This window comes from Lissotriton helveticus, chromosome 2_2 (genome assembly GCF_964261635.1).
Source record: "Lissotriton helveticus chromosome 2_2, aLisHel1.1, whole genome shotgun sequence".
In the NCBI taxonomy this organism is placed as follows: domain Eukaryota; kingdom Metazoa; phylum Chordata; class Amphibia; order Caudata; family Salamandridae; genus Lissotriton; species Lissotriton helveticus.
The window spans coordinates 468,539,194-468,557,275 of record NC_136060.1 but is presented as its reverse complement, the minus strand read 5'-3'; the positions used below and the strand labels follow the sequence as shown (position 1 = coordinate 468,557,275).

General features: G+C 52.5%; 1 protein-coding gene across 1 annotated transcript in view; it reads left to right on the top strand.

Annotated features, from left to right (window-relative positions):
• The window catches only part of SLC4A11 (solute carrier family 4 member 11), a 1,943,806-nt gene that overhangs the window by 1,163,837 nt on the left and 761,887 nt on the right, over positions 1-18,082 (top strand). Inside the window, exon 9 of the mRNA XM_078678714.1 lies at positions 11,177-11,377. Within this exon, the coding sequence (XP_078534840.1) occupies positions 11,177-11,377 (201 nt within the window). The remainder of the gene's footprint in view (positions 1-11,176; positions 11,378-18,082) is intronic.

The window sequence follows — 18,082 nt, the reverse complement described above, 5'->3', positions numbered from 1 at the left end:
GGCTTTAGAGGAAGGTGACTGCAAGTGGCACCCCGGTGCTCACTGTGCATAGGCCGGCTTGAACCAGTTCCAGGGTCACTCCAGACCCTGTGCTGGGGAAAAGCCCGCCAAGGAAGTGGGTGTAACCACCCCCCTCCTAGTCCCACCCATAGGGCAGGACTTAGTCGCGTGCCAGCCCCTTTTTACAGGATAAAGGTAGAGACTGGCCCCCTTCCAAATCAGATCATCTTTGAATCCTGAAACTACTTTCTGCGAAAGGAACTCAAGACTTCTTCCTAAGATTTCTCCCTTGTGACTAAGGAGTAGTCACCCTGCATCCGCAGGCACCATCTAAGAACACTGCGGTCTGCTGCAAGTCCTTCCTCCGGAATCCGACTGCCCAGCTCGACGAGAACCGGCTTCCCTGGCACCTCTGACCTCTACCCACCTCTACAGCCCAGCTGAGAACCGTGGGTGCGACGAGACCTCAAGGGACCGGCCATCTGCAAGACTGCACGACTTCTTTCCAGCAAGCCCGCCGAGTGAATTCCTGGTGAGTGCTTTGGGGTCCGAGAAGCCCCCACCCTGAGCAGCTCCAGCACCGAAGAGCAGCCCCCCAGCATCTCCACGATCTGCGTGGGGCCCTTCTGCTTTCCGCTGCTCACCGCGTTGTTTGGCTACTAGCCCGTTGGCTTGTGGCCTTCCTGACGACGCCCGACGACATTTCTGCTGCTGGTCTGGTTGCTCCAGACTGGCCCTTGCTCCCTTCCAGAAGAGGAGCACCCCGGACCCTCCTGGTCCACTCAAGACGCCATTTTGAGTCCACCGCGTGGGCTTGAATTAGCCAAGGCTTGTTGCCCACTCCTGGGTAACTTCGACGCCGACGACTTCATCCTGCGTGGGACAGCTCGCACCTCCATCCTGGTCGCCGACAACGCCTCCTGGTCCGAGAGACTGCAGAGCCCAGCAGCGCCCACTCACCTGACTGCGGTGACTTCGCCCGGTGCCATCCTGGTGCCCACTTAATCACTGGCTAGTGATTCAAGAACTTGGTCCCCTCTGCTTTCAGGTTTTCTTCTTCCTTGATCCAGGCTCGGATCCATCGAACTTTCCTTCACTGGTCGCCTGCCAGCAACTTCTTCCTTCCAGGCTCCTGGTCCGGCAACGAGATCCCCGACGTCTTTTCAGACCTATGCAGCTGCAGCCCCTGGGCTAGGTAACTTCGGCACTCCGGTGTCCCAGCATAGCCTCACTATCCAAGGGTCAGGATCCACTGTCATTTTCTCCCTACCAGGTCGGGTTCGCCCGTGAACACTAACTTTGTGAATTCTAGCTTCCATAGACTTTGTCCCGCATCCCGCGTGAGAGTGCACACTCTGCACCCGAGTCCCCTGGGCCTCCTAGTAGTAATCTAACGATTCCCTAGTCCAGTCCTAGCGATTCCAAAGCCTATTAGAACTGTTACTTACCTGCTAGTAATTCGCATTCCACTTTTAGCGTATATGGTTTTTCGTGCCCCTCGGGCATTTGTGTAACGTGCTAACTTAAAAGTATTTTCGTAAGAGTTTTGTTGTGTGCTTAGCACCCTGTCCTCATAAAGAGTACAGGGTTGTTGTGATTCTAATAAATACATTGTTTATTTTCATAACACTTGTGTGGTGTCCTTTCACTGGGTGTTCAAGGGGTAATGTGATGGTAAAACAGCTGGCTTAACACGCCCTCTAGAGTCTTAGCCTTAGACTGCTCGTATCCATGCTACTAGGATAGCTGGTCTATAAGGTTGACTTACAACCAATCATCAATAAGGGTTGTTTGGACTGATATATAGTGATCACTAGAATAGTGAGCACTGCACATCAGGCCAACTTCTCACACTCACGCTCAGTAGAGTCGGGCATTGGGCTTTCCAGTGTCCGACATACCTACAAAAAGCGCATTGGTCTGACCCTAAGTCTGGTCGTCCTTTGCATAGTGTCGGGGGATAAGTTGTGGGTAGCGGTGTCCTGGGGTTGTCCTGTCGGTATATTTCCCTACTTGGTTTATCCTCGTCTTTTCTCTGTCGTTTCGTAGCCTCTCTGCGCCACATACCGAGACTGTCGAGCATAATTGGCGTCGTCTTATTATTTCGAAGGGCTATTTCTAACGTTTCTATTTTATCAAGGTCAAAGGATCCTGCCAGTGGCCACTGTTTGTCTTGGCTATCTTCGGTATACCTGTGCCATAATTTATTATAAGCTATGGTGACTAACCCATAGTTTATGAACATGTCCTTATTAGGGGTGCCTTCTAGTGGAGCCATATGGTCCACCTCTAACACCCGGTCCGGGCTAAACAGGCTATTTATCAGTGGGGAGAAGACAGACATGACGGCTCGTTACGAGGGACTAAAAAGTCAGCACTGCCTATCTTATCACTAGGTGCAAAGACTAGACAGAATATTTCTATTCTACGTTGTTTGCAGGTAGTGAATACCTCATGGATCAAAAAAAAATATAAAACCAAACGACCAATAAATAACAATGGGGAGAATGAGTAGGTCCGCAAAGATCTGCGTTACCTACCCTTTTCACTATCTGCAAAAAGGGTGGTCTCTTCCCTGCTTGCAGACAGGGAATCTCCAGGAAACAATAGTTTGTGAACAACAGTTCAGTTTCAAGCAATTATTGAGTGGGGGAGAAAAAGAACAAGCACGGCTGCTACCCTACCTATCCTCCACTGCTTGCAAAGGGAGAGAGAGCCTGTTGCTTCTCCGTTTGCAGACAGTGAATCTCCAAATAAAAATAAACAAAGCAATACTAGTATTTTGAACAATCAAGCAATCAAAACAAAATTTTTTTTTTTTTTCGCAACTTGTCGTGGCAACACGACCTTACCCGGACCATGTGGACAGTTTCTTGTCTTCCGAATCCAGCGCCCGATCGTCCTCTTTTTCTCGTATTTCTCACGGCACTCCTGATGGTTCCCAGTCAGGACCGTAGATCACTCGAGAGAGGTCTGTTCGGAACTAGTGAAGTTCGGATGATCGGCTGCCAGACGAGGGTCTATTGGGCAAGAGCTCTCCCGATCGTTGCAGTCGTTCACTCTGTCGTCGGGACCTCTCCCACTGGATCCACGAGTCGCTGATGGGCCCCACGCTTGGGACGCCAATTGTAAAAAAAAGTTCAATCGGGTCGGGGACAATCGATATTTGCCCGGCGGTATTGCCTCTGTGACCCTCTAGTTATTTAAATCAATGAAGAGGCAGGCGCTGGAGACTGGAAAGCAGGAAACAAGGTTTTTTATTCTCTCCGGAGGAGAACACAACGAAACGGACAGAAGGTATCGTTCTGAGGTGCTCTAACTGTATTTCTGAGGCCTGGCCTCTTATACCCACATTTATGACTTTATTGGAGATTACACATACATGTAAAAGCTTTGATGTACGGAAAAGACATTCTCGGAACTCCCCTTTGGGCCCGTTCCCACACACATTTACAGTTGAAGTCCCCACCCTAGTCACAACAGGTGATGAGCATCGCGCAGCTGGATAATCCGCCGATTCACGGAATGTGGGGAGTTTGATCGGACCTCATGGGGTGGGGGCTTTGATCAACCCGGGGATTCTTTGATGGGGGGGGAGCTTTCTATTGTACGGGGAGGGGCAAGGATGGTATCGGCAGAGCTGGGTGCCGGCTTGGGAACGGGGAGGACAAAACGGGCACACGGGGAGAAAGGGGGTTTGCATCTAAGGGCCGGAGATCATGAAAGGAAAGCAGGGAGGTGTCGCGCTGGGAACAGGATGAGGGCCTGGGGCAGAGCAGCGCCGAAGAGGGGTTTATGACTCAAGGCAGGTGCAAGCAGGGGGTGGTCAGCGTGCAGGCTTAGCGAAGGCAAAGGGCTATATCTGAAAGAAACAGGTTAGTATTAGATTCCTTACCTTAGAATATCCCCAGGCGTCAGTCTGGATCCGGAAACTTTTGCGTAGCAGTACCCCTGCGCGTCGGTAGGCGTCGTCTGCAGGCGTCCCCTGCGGCTCCGCGTCGTCGGCGTCGTGCGCCGTGATGACGTCGCTGGAGTATATAGACGCCGCCTCCGCGCGCTGACGTCAGTTCTTCTTTTTTCCGCGCCAGTTAGCGCAGATCCGAAGAGCAGTACTCCGGTCTTTTGACCAAGTTTTTTTGTTAACTGATTGATCCTTACGGTGCCGGTAGGATGCCCGGTTTCAAGAGTTGTGACGAGTGCGACCGCATGATGTCGGTCACCGACCACCATCGACTCTGCCTCCGGTGTCTGGGCGCGGACCACGACGTGGAGTCCTGCGTCGACTGTCGGGCCTTGACTGGAAAAGCTAGGCGGGAGCGGTCCCGCAAGCTTCTCGAACTCCGGTTGTCGGCCCCGCGTCGAGAGCGGTCCCGGTCCGGTCGGAGGTCGAGGGAGCGGTCGAGGGAGCGGTCGCGGAGCCGCCATGGGCGCTCCGGGAGTCGCCACCATTCCTCCGGCTCGTCAGGTAAGCACAAGAAGTCGGGGCGTCGCCATCGCACCCCCGACTCCCCCCGACGCCCGCGTGCTGCGGCCGGGGGCTCGGGTGACCCCACCCCCGCGGTCCCGCATGGGTCGCCGACGCCGTCTGCCCCACACCTGTCGGTCCCTGGGGAAGGCGCGTCGCGTGAGGAGATCGAGGCCTTCCTCATTGCTATGAGGGCGAGGTCTTCTCCGGCGGGGCCTTCGGCGCCTGCGGGCCCGTCGGTCCCGTCTGGGGGCCCGAGCGGTTCGGGTGCTCCTGCCCCGGCGCCGCCGGTGGCTCCGGCCCCGGCGCCGCTGGTTCCCTCTGGTTCGTCGCCGGCTGGTCTCCCGGCCTCTCCGGCGTCGGTTCCTGTGGGCCAGCCCATGGTACCGCCCCCGCGTGGTGCAGCGACTCCGCCGTCGGCTCCGGCCGGCGTCGGGTCCCCGGCACCGACGCCGCGCGGCGCCACCCCCCTTTCCTCCCCGACTCCGGACTCGGAGCCGGACCGGCGTCGGCCGACGCCGGACCCGACGCCGATGGGGCCTGTTGACCCCGATGTCTATATCGTCGACCCAGAATATGGGTATGACGAGGAGGAGTATGGAGAGGGTTGGGAGGGGTCTGAGGACCCTCTATCCCGTGCCTGCCAGTACGATGTGGACTGGGTAGGTGATCTGGGTGATGCCAGTGGCCTGGACGAGTCGCCCAACCCTGGGTTTGTCTCTCCGTCCCCTGTGGCGTCCGAGGCGGGTGCTGCCTATTCGGTGGTCCTGATGAGGGCTGCCAAGGCCTTACACCTTGAGCTCCCCGTTGCGAAGGTCAAACCGAATATCCTGACGGAAGTTTTTAAACCGCAGTCATGCCCCCAGGAGCCTCTGCTGCCGTTTAATGAGGCCCTGACGGATGTCCTTCTGGGCACCTGGTCCAGGCCCGCCTCTGGTGCGCCGGTTGACCGGAACGTTGCCAGGCGTCACCGTCCCTGCGCGGACGACCCTGCCTTCCTGTCCACCCATCCCTCCCCGGAGAGTCTGGTGATCCAGGCCTCCACTTCGCAGTCCGCATTTCCGTCGGCTCCGCCCGACCGGGAATCAAAGAGGTACGACCAATTCGGAAAGAAAGTGTTTTCCTCTTTGAGTGCTGGGCTGCGGTCTTGTAACACCGCGTGCCTCTTGGGCCGCTACACCCACTCCCTGTGGGATACGGTCGAGGAGTGTTTGCCGCAATGCCCCCAGGAAGTGCGGGACAAGCTCACCCGGGCCTTTGTTGAAGGCCGGGATGCGGCGCGGTACTCGATCCGTTGTGGTCTGGACACCACGGACTCACTGGGACGGGCCATGTCCACTACGGTGGCGATTCGTCGCCATGCCTGGCTGAGATCTGCCAACTTCTCACCAGACGTCCAAAATACGCTTATGGACATGCCATTTGATGGCAGTCGCCTATTTGGTGACAAAGCGGACCACGCGCTGGAGCGCTTCAAGGACTCCAGGGTCACGGCCAAGTCCTTGGGTCTCTCGACCCAGACCCAGCGCCAGCAGACGGGTTCGTTTCGGCCCTTTCGTGGCCAAGGGAGAGGAGGTCCCACACGTGCTGCCAGCCACGCGGCGCAGAGCGCTCCCCGGCGCGGTGGCGCCCGTGGTTTCCGCCGTGGTGGCGGTAGAGGCCAGCGTCGTGGTCAGTCCACGCCTCCCTCCGCTGCGGCATCCAAGCCTTCCTAGTCCGAGCTTTCGGGCTCACGTGACGCCAGTGGGTGGCAGGGTTCGCCATCACCACTCCCGCTGGCGCGCGATAACATCGGACAGGTGGGTGCTGCAGCTTGTCCGAAGGGGCTATGCCCTCCCCTTCGAGTCCACTCCTCCAGCCATGCCACCGCAGAACCACCGTGTGTCGGGGGACCACTTGACTCTTCTGCAGGAGGAAGTTACGGCCCTCTTGGCCAAGGGGGCCATCGAGCGCGTTCCTGGGCCAGAAGTAGGGTGTGGTTGCTACTCCCACTACTTTCTGGTACCCAAGAAGGACAAGGGAGGCCTGCGTCCTATCTTGGATCTACGGAACGTCAACGGCTTCCTCCGGAAGGAGAAGTTCAAGATGTTGACTTTGGCTCAGGTCTTGGCTGCTCTAGACCCACAAGACTGGATGGTAGCGTTGGACTTGCAGGATGCGTACTTTCACATCCCCGTCCTGCCGGCCCACCGGCGTTACCTGCGGTTCACGGTAGGCCACGAGCATTTTCAGTTTATCGTGCTCCCATTCGGCCTTACCAGCGCCCCACGGGTGTTCACGAAAGTGATGGCGGTGGTCGCAGCTCATCTGCGCCGGTTAGGGGTTTCAGTCTTCCCCTACCTCGACGACTGGCTGTTGAAGGCGGGCTCGCCCCAGACAGTCGTCCACCACCTTCAGATGACGGCAGACCTCCTGCACGAGTTGGGGTTTTCCATCAATGTGCCGAAATCACACCTGTGTCCCTCTCAAAAGCTCCTTTTCATCGGAGCGGTTCTCGACTCGGCGCAGTTTCGGGTTTATCCCCCGGAACGGCGGGTCCGGGATATTCAGGCTCTGATTCCCATCTTTCAGCCGTTATCCCGGGTTTCGGTCAGGTTGACGCTGCGGCTTCTGGGGCTGATGGCCTCCTGCATCCTTCTGGTGCATCACGCCAGATGGCGGATGCGGGCTCTGCAGTGGGACCTGAAGTTTCAGTGGGCCCAGCATCAGGGCAACCTATCCGACCATGTCCTGATCTCGGAGGGCACTGCGAGACAGTTGCAGTGGTGGCTTACAGACCGCGATTGGGTCAGGGGCAGATCCCTCTCCCTTCCCCAGCCGGAGCACGTGGTTGTGACGGACGCGTCCCTCCAAGGCTGGGGTGGCCACTTGGGAGAGGCGGAGATCAGAGGCCTCTGGTCTCCGGCGGAGTCCCGGCTCCATATCAACATGTTGGAGCTGCGGGCGATTCGCCTGGCACTGAAGGCATTCCTCCCCTTTGTCAACGGGAGTGTAGTGCAGGTGTTCACGGACAACACCACCGCCATGTGGTACTGCAACAAACAGGGCGGTGTGGGGTCGTGGACCCTTTGCCAAGAGGCTCTGCGCCTCTGGCAATGGCTGGAACGTCAGGGCGTGACTCTGACGGTTCAACACCTGGCAGGTTCTCTGAACGCCAGGGCGGACGAACTCAGCCGTCGGTGCTCGGTGGATCACGAATGGCGTCTGAACTCGGATGTGGCGAGAGGCCTCTTTCAGCAATGGGGAGAGCCTTGGTTAGATCTATTCGCCACAGAAGAGAACGCGCAATGTCATCAGTTCTGCGCGTTGGAGTTTCCAAGACGGCACTCGCTCGGCGACGCCTTTCGGCGCGAGTGGAGTTGCGGTCTGTTGTACGCCTTTCCGCCTATACCACTTCTGCCCGGAGTGCTGAAGAAGATCAGGCGCGACCGGGCCCATGTTATCCTTGTGGCTCCGGACTGGGCTCGAAGGTACTGGTATCCCGAGCTACTCAGCATGACAGTCGGTCCCTCGATCCGCCTGCCCCTTCAGGAGGACCTTCTGTCGCAGCAGCAGGGGACGGTCCTCCACCCGAACCTGTCCAGTCTCCACCTCCATGCGTGGAGATTGAGCGGCGACAGTTGAGGCCATTTGACTTGCCTCCTGAAGTCTGTGATGTCATTCTGGCAGCCAGGCGTCCCTCCACAAAGTCGGTATACGCCTGCCGGTGGAACAGATTTGTGGCATGGTGCACAGCAAAGGCTGTGGATCCCCTTTCTGCCCCTCTATCTGAGGTTCTCCTCTTCCTCCTTTCCCTTGCCCAGCAGGGCTCTGCTCTGGGCACTATCAAGGGCTATCTTTCTGCCCTTTCCGCCTTCTTGAGGCTACCTGATCAGCCATCTTTGTTCAAGTCCCCTATTGTGTTAAGATTCTTAAAGGGCATCACGCACATGTATCCTCCAGCTCCGTTCGTGATGCCTCAGTGGGACTTGAACCTGGTTTTGACTTTCCTGATGTGCGCTCCCTTTGAGCCCCTTCATTCCTGTCCTCTCCGTCTTCTCACCTTAAAGACGGCCTTCCTGGTAGCCATCACCTCTGCCAGGAGAGTGAGTGAGCTCCAGGCTCTTTCTGTTCAACCTCCTTTCTTGTCTGTTCATCCTGATAAGGTGGTTCTTCGGACCAGACCTTCTTTCCTGCCCAAGGTAGTCTCTGCTTTTCACATTGGGCAGTCCATCACCTTGCCCTCCTTCTTCCCGCCTCCGCATCCTTCAAAGGATGAAGAGCGGCTCCATCGTCTGGACCCAAAACGTGCGCTTTCATTCTATATGGATCGCACACGCCAGTTCCGGGTGGATGACCAACTGTTTGTTGGCTACGTGGGTGGGAAGAAGGGAAGGGCGGTACAGAAACGGACCATCTCTCGGTGGGTCGTCCTGTGCATCAAAGCATGCTACTCTTTGGCTCGGAAGGAGCCTCCTGTTGGGCTGAGGGCCCATTCCACTCGGGCCACGGCGGCTACTACTGCCCTGGGCCGGGGAGTCCCTTTGCAGGACATTTGCCAGGCGGCCACGTGGGCCTCGCTGCACACCTTTGCGAGGCACTACTGCCTGGACAGTCAAGTCCGGAGGGATGGCTTCTTTGGCCGTTCGGTCCTCCAGGACTTTCTGGTGTAGGTTGTATTGGTTCGCAGACCCACCACCGGGGTTGGTATTGCTGGGGTATCTATTCTAAGGTAAGGAATCTAATACTAACCTGTTTCTTTCAGATGAACAAGTTACTTACCTTCGGTAACGATATATCTGTAAGAAACAGTAGTTAGTATTAGATTCCTTACCGCCCCGCCCATCCTCCCCGTTCTGCGAACTGATACCTAGGGTTAGGGACATCCCTTTCAGGGCCCTAGTTTCAAATGGCACCAGTGTTGGTTCTCACATGGCTCTGCGTGTTCTGGCGCGGAAAAGCTGTGTGCAAAGAACTGACGTCAGCGCGCGGAGGCGGCGTCTATATACTCCAGCGACGTCATCACGGCGCACGACGCCGACGACGCGGAGCCGCAGGGGACGCCTGCAGACGACGCCTACCGACGCGCAGGGGTACTGCTACGCAAAAGTTTCCGGATCCAGACTGACGCCTGGGGATATTCTAAGGTAAGGAATCTAATACTAACTACTGTTTCTTACAGATATATCGTTACCGAAGGTAAGTAACTTGTTCGTCAGGGGCCAGCGGCATGCAAAAGGGTTTGTTCTGATCGGGGCATCTTAAAATGGCGGGCGCGCACGACAAAAGTGTGGCATCAGGGGAAGAGGCAAGATGGCGCAGATAATGTTCACCAAAACGCACTAATTTTCCACAGGAAGTTCTTAGAGGTACAGGGCCAGTTTTCTATTCTATGCTTTGCACCGCAGCCTGTTGGCTAACAATTTCTCATATTCCCCTTCTTTTTAAAAAGGTTTGTGAAAGATTTCTATGGAGACATTTTTATGGTGACATATGTCTATGCAATTGGCTTCTTTTTAAAATGAAATCTGGCCATTTTTAGCCTTCTTTAAGCTGCAAACATATGTATATATTTTCTTAATTAGTATCAACAATACTAATAGGTACCAACTGATACCCAACCAATTGCCCACCATGTCATAGGTAAAGTTCATTACCTACAGAAGAATCAATTGAACATTATATTAATGATTTACCCAGTATACATGTTCTCATGCCGTTAGGAAGATCTGCCCACACCTCCTCCACATCTTTCCTCCCTGCTAACTTGTATATAAAGTACCATAATACAAATTCTTGTTATACATATATGTATACTTTTTAAAAGTGCACCAGGATCCTCACATGTGGGCGGGACTGTTCAGTGCTCATGACTTTAATGAGGATCCCCCTGGAAGAGAACTAGGATAACAGTTAAGTAGCATTTCCTTATTTAGTTATCCTCCCAGATAATAACAGTCCTAGTTCCAACTCGCCACACATTTCTGATTTGTATCACATAAGCCAATTAATGCACTGCAACATACCCTAGAAAACAAAATATGCAATACTTTGTATCAGCAAAAGTATTTTTTTTATTAATATTGAGTATCATTAACCAAACAGATGACAGGGTACACAGCCTGCTAAGATATTCTTTGTTAGCAGCTACATTCAGTAATAATGATATGGATTTTGTTGATTGAAATAAGTGTATTGTGAATACAGCTGTTCCTCTATATGTTTTATGTGTATCGAAGCCTTAAGCTACGAGTGTGTCTCGCCCCTCCCTGCAGGTCTTGAGGTAATTGAATACGTAGTTATGCAGCATTATTATTTTTACACTGTTTCACAGGACATTAATGAACAATGAGATTGCTTAAATCAATCCTGGGTCATTTTAAGTCTACTCTTTAGCTCTTCTGTGTTATTCCAGACATGGACCAACCTCACACAAGTTGTACTTTATTGAATAAGAAAGAGTGATTATAAAAAAAGTATGTAAGGAAGCAGTACTGACTGCATGTTTTAATGGTGATTTATGAACAAGAGTGAGGACTCCAATAACCTGATCACTTTTGGAAACATTTTTATAGTACATCTTTCTGTGCCATACACAAAATGTGTGATGGTTTCTCAAGCTATAACCTATCCTCCATCATACCCATTATGTATTTCAATAAGTTAAATGGGAGGAGTAGCGTTAATGTATGAAATATGAAGGGTCCTTTATACGTTTTTTTTTGTCATCAGAAAAGCACTAAAACTGCAACTGAGGTCGGTCGCACCTTTGCAACGATATTTTCGGACATTGCATTCCGTCAGAAACTTCTTGAAACCAAAACAGAAGAAGAATTTAAGGATGCCTTAGTACATCAGCGTCATTTGCTGACTAATCAGGGTCCCTCCGTTCTGAATGAAAGTCATAAAGTGCAAAATCAAAAGCCTCTCAAGGTAGGTAATACTTATTTACAATGTATGTACTTGTTCAAGATACAGTAGACCGTATGCAATAAAGACTTAGTAGTTACTCCTGTCGTCTTTGCAATGGCAAATATCATGCAAAACGCTCTTTCGATATGTTATGAAGTATCGATAAGAAATGTGAATAACATTAAGTATTCATCCTTTGAATTTGAGCATTTTGTGAAGTTTACTCCACCCAATTTCGATTGAGAAATTTTCTGCATGATAGAAATGTGGGAATTTTATTGTGAAAAAGTGGGATTGGATTTTGAACTATATTTCTTTACAATGGTTATGCTTTTATATATTTTTTTAAATCATAATCTTTTTATTGAACGTTTATGACTCATTACAACAAAGTATGAGATGGTTGCCAAAAAACATCAAAGTATAGCAGGAGTCCTAACAGCTTGCGGCCAAGTACAAATTGCAGGAAAAGATAAAACAAGCATTAAGCAAACACGTTAAAGGCTCATCTACATTATGCTGTGTCTCAAATTTAAGGAAGAAAAAACACAGGAACATCAGGGTGCAAAAATTTCAGGTCAAAGTTGTCAATCGAGAATTCCAAAATATAAGTAATGTCCTGCTTTAGTGCATAGATGGGTGTTACAGACGGGGTTAGGGATAGGTCAGCCATTGCGGTTAAGTGTCTGGAGGAGAATCATTCAAAAAACTGCAATGCCCTTAACCTTGGTGGGTTGAAACTGAAGAACTCCAAGTGGGTCGGATAGTGGATCAGTGGGTGCCAACCATATTGAAATTTAACCTCAGTCTGACTTTAGTTATGGGAGAGCTGTTCCATCTAATATGAATGGCTGCGCATCACAGTGTGGATTTGTCCCCCTGGGCACTATCTGTGTCCTCTGAACTAAGGTTACTTATTTACCTACCAACTTTTCAAAAAAAGTTCATTAACGTGTATTTAATTTCTTTGCAAAAGTTGTATTCACTTTTCCATAGATATTAATTCGTTTTCATTGCAATGTGGTCTCATTTTTTTGTTCCTTCCAATGCATTTCGGGTTATAAACCCTTCATCAAGGAAAAAATCTGGAATGGCAATAATACTATGAGGGGACGAATTGAGCACAAGACAAAAATCAGAATCAACAAACCTATATAGAACATACGTACCAAGAATACAAAGTCAACGGTGGCCACCCACTTTCAAGAATACCACCATAACATCAGTCAGCTTAAATTCCTAATACTGGAGACAGTCCACAAGAATGAAGGCAGAGACAATCACAAATATCTTCTCCAAAGAGAGAATTATTGGATTAAACAAATGGACTCACTCAAGCCTCATGGAATGAATGATCTAATTGAGTACCAATGTTATCTATAACATCATTCACACATTGTGACATTTTTGCTTTAAACATGATGATCTGCTTATATTTTTTCATTTGAATTATGTTCACCTGCTATATTATCTTTTTGCCTGAAAATGTTCATCTGCTTATATTTTTCTAGAGACATTTAATATCTTTTGGTTCGAGGCATGTGGGCTGCTAAATTCATATCTTAGCATTAGATCGCCGCCTAGTGTTGGGCTCGGATGATTGCACATTGTTGTCCTGGAAGAGTCTTCGAAGTATCCTGAGATAGGTGGCTCCTCCCCTGGACTACAGTGCGCATGGGCATCGGCTCCATCCCCGGATTGTTTTTTTCCGCCATTGGGTTCGGATGTGGTCTCGACGTCTTACTGTCGGAACCAAGTAAAACTAACTTTTAGCGGCCAAAAGGCCTCGATTTTCTTGCGTCGGTATTGTCTGCGCACGGTCTCGAGTCTTCCGTCTCTTGGAGCCGGAATAAGCGGAGTTTTCTTCGCTCTCGGAACTTTGAGGCCTTCTCATCGCGACACGACTGCAAGCCTTTTCGGACATGGAGCGGAGCCCGTTTAAGTACTGCCCGCTCTGTGGGTCCAAGTACCCACACATCGATCTACACCCCGTGTGTAACAAATGCCTTTCGCCTGACCACGACGACGGAAAGTGCAAGGCCTGTGCACAGTTCCGATCGAAAAAGACTCTCAAGCTTCGGCGCGCGGTGCGCATGGAAGCTAAACAAGCGGCACCGGATCCGGAGAACATCTTCGGCGACCAAGACGAAGAGGACCAGGGTCATCATCTCCAAATCTCCCCACCCGGGACGGAGGTCGAGGCGGATCCGGGAGACGACGACGGAGTCGCGGGTCCAGGCCTTGAATACGTCGACGAGGTAGGAGACGACGATGAGATTTATGGGGCCGCGGCGGATAGCTCAGCGGACGAGCTCTGCCCCGAAGGTTACGAGGATACCGACCGGGACACGGGATCGCCTGTCGGCCTTACCCAAGACCCGTTGCCGCAAGCCACAGCCCCGCCTTCGGGCCCGGCCACGGACTTACTTGCTGGGCAGACTGTTTCGAAACCGAAACCGAAACCATCGGGATCGACAACACCTAAAATGGCCGACCCGAAATCGAAACTGAAAGTTAAGGACTCGAGTGTCCCTAAGATGGCTGCCGTGCCGGTGAAACCGACGGCGCCTGCTACCCCATCGACTCCGTCGACCTCCGGTCCGCAGAAGTCGAGGAAGTCCGTCGATTCCGATGCTGCGAAATCGAAACCGACGCCAGAGGAGGGGTCCTCCAAGAAAGATGGTCGGCACGGGACAGCGGCTCCGACGCCGTCAAAACCCGCCAAAGTCGGCTCCAAGGAGGCTACGCAGGCACACGGAAAGAAGTCTGTGCCCCGAACGCAGGAATCGGAGGCGGTACAGACGGGATCCGCGCCCAAGACGCACAAGGCCCACAAGGACGTCGGATCCGAGGGGAAAATCAGACCATCCTCGTCGGCGCCGACACAAACTGTGAGTGTGCCGTCCCCCATTGCCGACTCACTGAAGAGGATCAGGGAAAAGGCCTTTGCCCCGTCGGCTCCGATACCATCAACGCAGCCGCGAAAAGACACTCTAGAGGAGCCGTCTGGGAAACTTCTCTTTATTTTGCCGCCGAAGGAGGCGCCCAAGGCATTTTCAACCAAATCGGCACCGAAACAGGTGGTTTCTTCACCGACTGGCCCACTTCCACGTCAGGTGCTCGAATCCGAGGACGATTCGGCGCATTTCATCGACGCTGACACAGGCAAGCTGACCCTCTATAAGAGGAAAATAACTTCGGAGCCAGTGGACCCCTATGTCATTCCACTAAAGAAGAAAAGGGTGCCCCTTGACGCCTCAGGCCTCACGGAACCAATCCAGCCTCCTCCGAGACGGAGCCCTACTCCCTCCCCAGACCACTCTGAGGGTGAGGGGTATGATGAGGACGACCAGTACAATTTCCCAATCAATGAACCTGATGTGCAACCGGATTCATTTGATGACACTGGTGACCAGAACACCCAAGGTGCGAGGCAGGACCCGCAGCCTTTTAATGCACGGGCATCCCCGACTGAGGATTCAGCAGGTTTTCATGCCCTACTCGAAAGGGCGGCAGCCAATCACGATGTGGACATGCATGCCGACCCTGTGGAGGAAGACTTCCTTTTCGACACTTTTTCGGTCTCTGAAAGGACAGTAAAGACACTGCCTATGCTTAAAGGAGTCCTCAAGCATGCTGGGGACATATTTAAGGAGCCTACGAGAGCGAGAGTGGTCAACCCTCGCATTGAAAAAAAGTACAGACCTGCACCTGCGGACCCCGCATACATTCGGGGACAATTGCCATTGGACTCTCTTGTGGTCGCCAATGCCAGGAAACGTGCCAACTCCCAGACTACGGGTGAAGCTCCTCCCCCGGATAAGGAATCCCAAGTGCTAGAGGCAGGGGGCAAAAGAGTAGCTGCACAGGCATCAAACTTCTGGCGCATTGCCAATACACAGGCGCTCTTGGCGCGTTATGATAGGGCGCACTATGACACCCTAGAACAGATCGTACAACACCTGCCTCCACAGTTCCAAGAGGGCACAAAAATGCTTATCGAGGAAGGGAAGCTAATCTCAAACGCGGCCATCAAGTGTGCACTTGATGCTGCGGACACAGCTGCTAGGGCTATCAACACTAGCGTTATGCTGAGACGACAAGCGTGGCTCCGCATCTCAGGGTTTAAACCGGATATTCAGACGACAATTCTTAATCAGCCGGTCAATCCTGATAGTCTGTTTGGTCCGGATGTTGACACCACCCTAGAGAAAATAAAGAAAGACACAGACACTGCTAAGTCTATGGGGGCCCTACAGTCACAGCAGTTTCGTGGCGGCAATTTTCGTCGCTCAGGTGCACGTGGAGTCACCAGAGGACAATTGGGTCAACAATCCCAGTTCACAAAAGGTGGGACACAATCCTCGTTCACTAAACAGAACAAGGGAGGTTACAGGAATAACAGCAACAGAGGTCGCGGTAGAGGAAACAACAGCTCCCGCACCTCTACTCCCAACAAACAGTGACTCTCTGTCACTGCCCCCCGACCACCTAACACCTGTCGGGGGGAGACTGCAGCGGTTCCTGCCCGTCTGGAGAAACATCACCACAGACAGGTGGGTGCGACAACTAATCCAGTATGGTTATTGCCTAGAGTTAAAGTCCACTCCACCCAACATCCCGCCAAGGCAACGGCCTATGTCCGCAGAGCACTTGCTCTTATTGCAGCAGGAGGTAGTGGTGATGCTGCAAAAGGGAGCAATCGATCTCGTGCCGGTGGGGGAGGAAGGCACAGGGGTATATTCCCTGTACTTCCTTATTCCAAAGAAGGACGGTTCTCTCAGGCCCATTCTCGATCTACGTCCCCTCAACCTGTACATACTATCGGAACATTTCCACATGCTTACACTGCAACAGATTCTTCCCTTGCTAAACCAAGGAGACTTCTTAGCAACCTTAGACCTCAAGGATGCTTATTTCCACATTCCACTACACCCGTCACACAGGAAATACCTCAGGTTCACTATTCAAGGCAGGCACTACCAGTTCAAAGTCCTACCCTTCGGAGTCACAACAGCCCCGAGGGTGTTCACAAAGTGTCTGGCGACAGTAGCGGCGCACCTCAGGAGGCAGAACATCCATGTCTACCCCTACCTAGACGACTGGCTCGTGCAAGCCAAGTCAGAGCACCAGTGCGCCGCAGACATGTCGACTACAATTCACCTTCTTCACGATCTGGGTTTCTCCCTGAACTACCCAAAATCGCATCTTCAGCCGGCGCATGTCCGGCAGTTTCTAGGCGCGACGATCAATACCCTGACGGCCATGGCTCAGCCAAACCAGGTCAGGATAGACAGCATGCAGGCTCTGATCCAAAAGTTCAGGCCGCAACACTCGCTTCCAGCGAGAGTGTTCATGCAGTTGATAGGCATGATGGCCTCCTGCATCTTCATAGTCCCTCACGCACGGCTACACATGCGCCCGCTCCAGGAGTGCTTAGCGAATCAGTGGACACAGGCTCGTGGGCAATTGACAGACCTAGTGTTGGTTACCAGTCGGGCATACGACTCTCTGCATTGGTGGACTCCACACAACCTTTGCAAGGGCCGACTGTTCCAAGAGCCTGTGCCGCAGATTATCCTGACAACGGACGCGTCTCTCCAGGGTTGGGGAGCTCATGTGCTCACTTACACAGTGCAGGGACTATGGACGACGCAGCAACAAAAGATGCACATCAACTATCTGGAACTGATGGCAATCTTCATGGCGCTCAAGTCCTTCATTGTACATCTGTGCAACAAAGTCGTGCTAGTCCGGACGGACAACATGACCGCGATGTACTACATTCAAAAGCAGGGAGGCACCCACTCGCCACAGCTGTCTCATCTGGCTCAGAGCATGTGGAAGTGGGCCATTCAGAGGAACATTTTCCTCATGGCAGAACACCTCCCAGGAAAGGACAATCAGATGGCGGATCTGCTCAGCAGATACAGCCATCAAATGCACGAGTGGGATATACACCCGTCTGTTCTCCACCCGTACTTCCAGCAGTGGGGTCATCCGGAGATAGACCTGTTTGCCACAGCAGAGAACGCAAAATGCCAACTCTTTGCCGCCAGGTTCCCTCACCCACTGTCGCAGGGGAATGCGATATGGATGAACTGGTCAGGCAAATTTGCGTACGCTTTTCCGCCAGCCCCTCTAATACCGCTGGTCGCAAGAAAGCTAAGGCAGCACGAGATGACTCTCATCCTGGTTGCTCCAACGTGGGCGCGCCAAGCTTGGTACACCACGTTCCTCGAACTCTCAGTGGTGCCGCATCAAAGGCTGCGCCTCACGCCCAGTCTTTTGACGCAGAACCATGGAGACATTCAGCATCCAGATCCACAACAGCTCAACCTGGCGATCTGGCTCCTGAAGTCCTAGAGTTTGGATACCTTAACCTACCTCCGGAGTGCATGCACATCATCAAGGAGGCGAGGAAACCAACTACTAGAGCATGCTATGCTGCAAAGTGGAAGCGTTTTGTCATTTACTGTACGGCCAATGACATCGACCCGCTAGATGCATCTATCCCCAACATCATCTGCTATCTGTTGCATCTTTACAAGTGCAATCTAGCGTACACTTCCATTCGGATACATCTATCCGCCATAGCGGCTTATCTCCAGAACAGGCAGCACCTCTCTGTCTTCAGGGTGCCTGCCATTAAAGCCTTCCTTGAAGGTCTGAAACGAGTCATTCCCCCAAGGACACCGCCAGCTCCGGTGTGGAACCTCAATGTCG